Below are 894 nucleotides of genomic sequence, written 5' to 3'. Positions count from 1 at the left end.
TAGTGCCCTTGAGGATGGACACTTAATGAGAGACCAGAACAAGGATGGGGACAGTGAGGGGCGTCAGGCACACCTGGGGACTCCTATTCCAGACTACGATGGTGACTGGCATCCATGTGGGGATGTCTCTGAACAAAGCGCCAACCTCATTACACGTAAGAGTACACATTTAGGAGAGAATCACTCTAAATATGACGCATGTGGGGAAATACTTAACCAGGCCTCCAGTGCTGCTGATCAGTAGAGGATTCATGTGGGGAAAAGCCCATACACATGCAATGAACCTGGGAACATACTTAGTCAGTCATCAAGACTACATATCACTAAGACAATCCAAGCCAGACAGAAAAGTTACATTTGTAAGGAGGGTGACAAAGCCTTCAACAGGCACTCAGCACTAATTCAACATCAGCGAGGGCACACTGGAGAGAAACCTTATGAAGGTGCAGAAGGTGGTAAAACCTTTAATGATGCCTCATCAGTAAATGTACATAGACTAATCCATACAGGAGAAAAACATTACACACACAAAAAAAATATGTGGGATGGCCTTTCCCCAACATTCACCTGTTACTGAACATCACAGAACCCATACAGGTGAGAAACCTTACCAATGTACGGAATGTGGCAAGGCCTTTACTCAGCAGTCAGACCTTAATAGACATAACAGAATCCATACTGGAGAAAAGCCTTACCAATGCAAAGAATGTGGCAAGGCCTTTACTCAGCAGTCACACCTTAACAGACATCTCCAAATCCATACTGGAGAGAAACCTTACCAACGTAAAGAATGTGGCAAATCCTTTCCTCACCACACAAGCCTTATCCAGCACCTCTGAATCCATACTGGGGAGAAACCTTACCAATGCAAAGAATGTGGCAAATCCTTTCCTC

The 894-nt window shown here is 44.7% G+C and overlaps 1 protein-coding gene across 1 annotated transcript in view; it reads left to right on the top strand.

Moving 5' to 3' along the window:
* Nucleotides 1-545: 545 nt before the first annotated feature.
* LOC115292546 (zinc finger protein 678-like) overlaps nt 546-894 on the top strand; it is a 23,261-nt gene continuing 22,912 nt past the window's right edge. The window contains exon 1 of the mRNA XM_029940615.1: nt 546-777. Coding sequence (XP_029796475.1) covers nt 546-777 — 232 coding nt within the window. The remainder of the gene's footprint in view (nt 778-894) is intronic.

This window comes from Suricata suricatta, chromosome 5 (genome assembly GCF_006229205.1).
Source record: "Suricata suricatta isolate VVHF042 chromosome 5, meerkat_22Aug2017_6uvM2_HiC, whole genome shotgun sequence".
Lineage (NCBI taxonomy): Eukaryota > Metazoa > Chordata > Mammalia > Carnivora > Herpestidae > Suricata > Suricata suricatta.
This window is presented reverse-complemented; position numbering and strand designations above follow the sequence as displayed.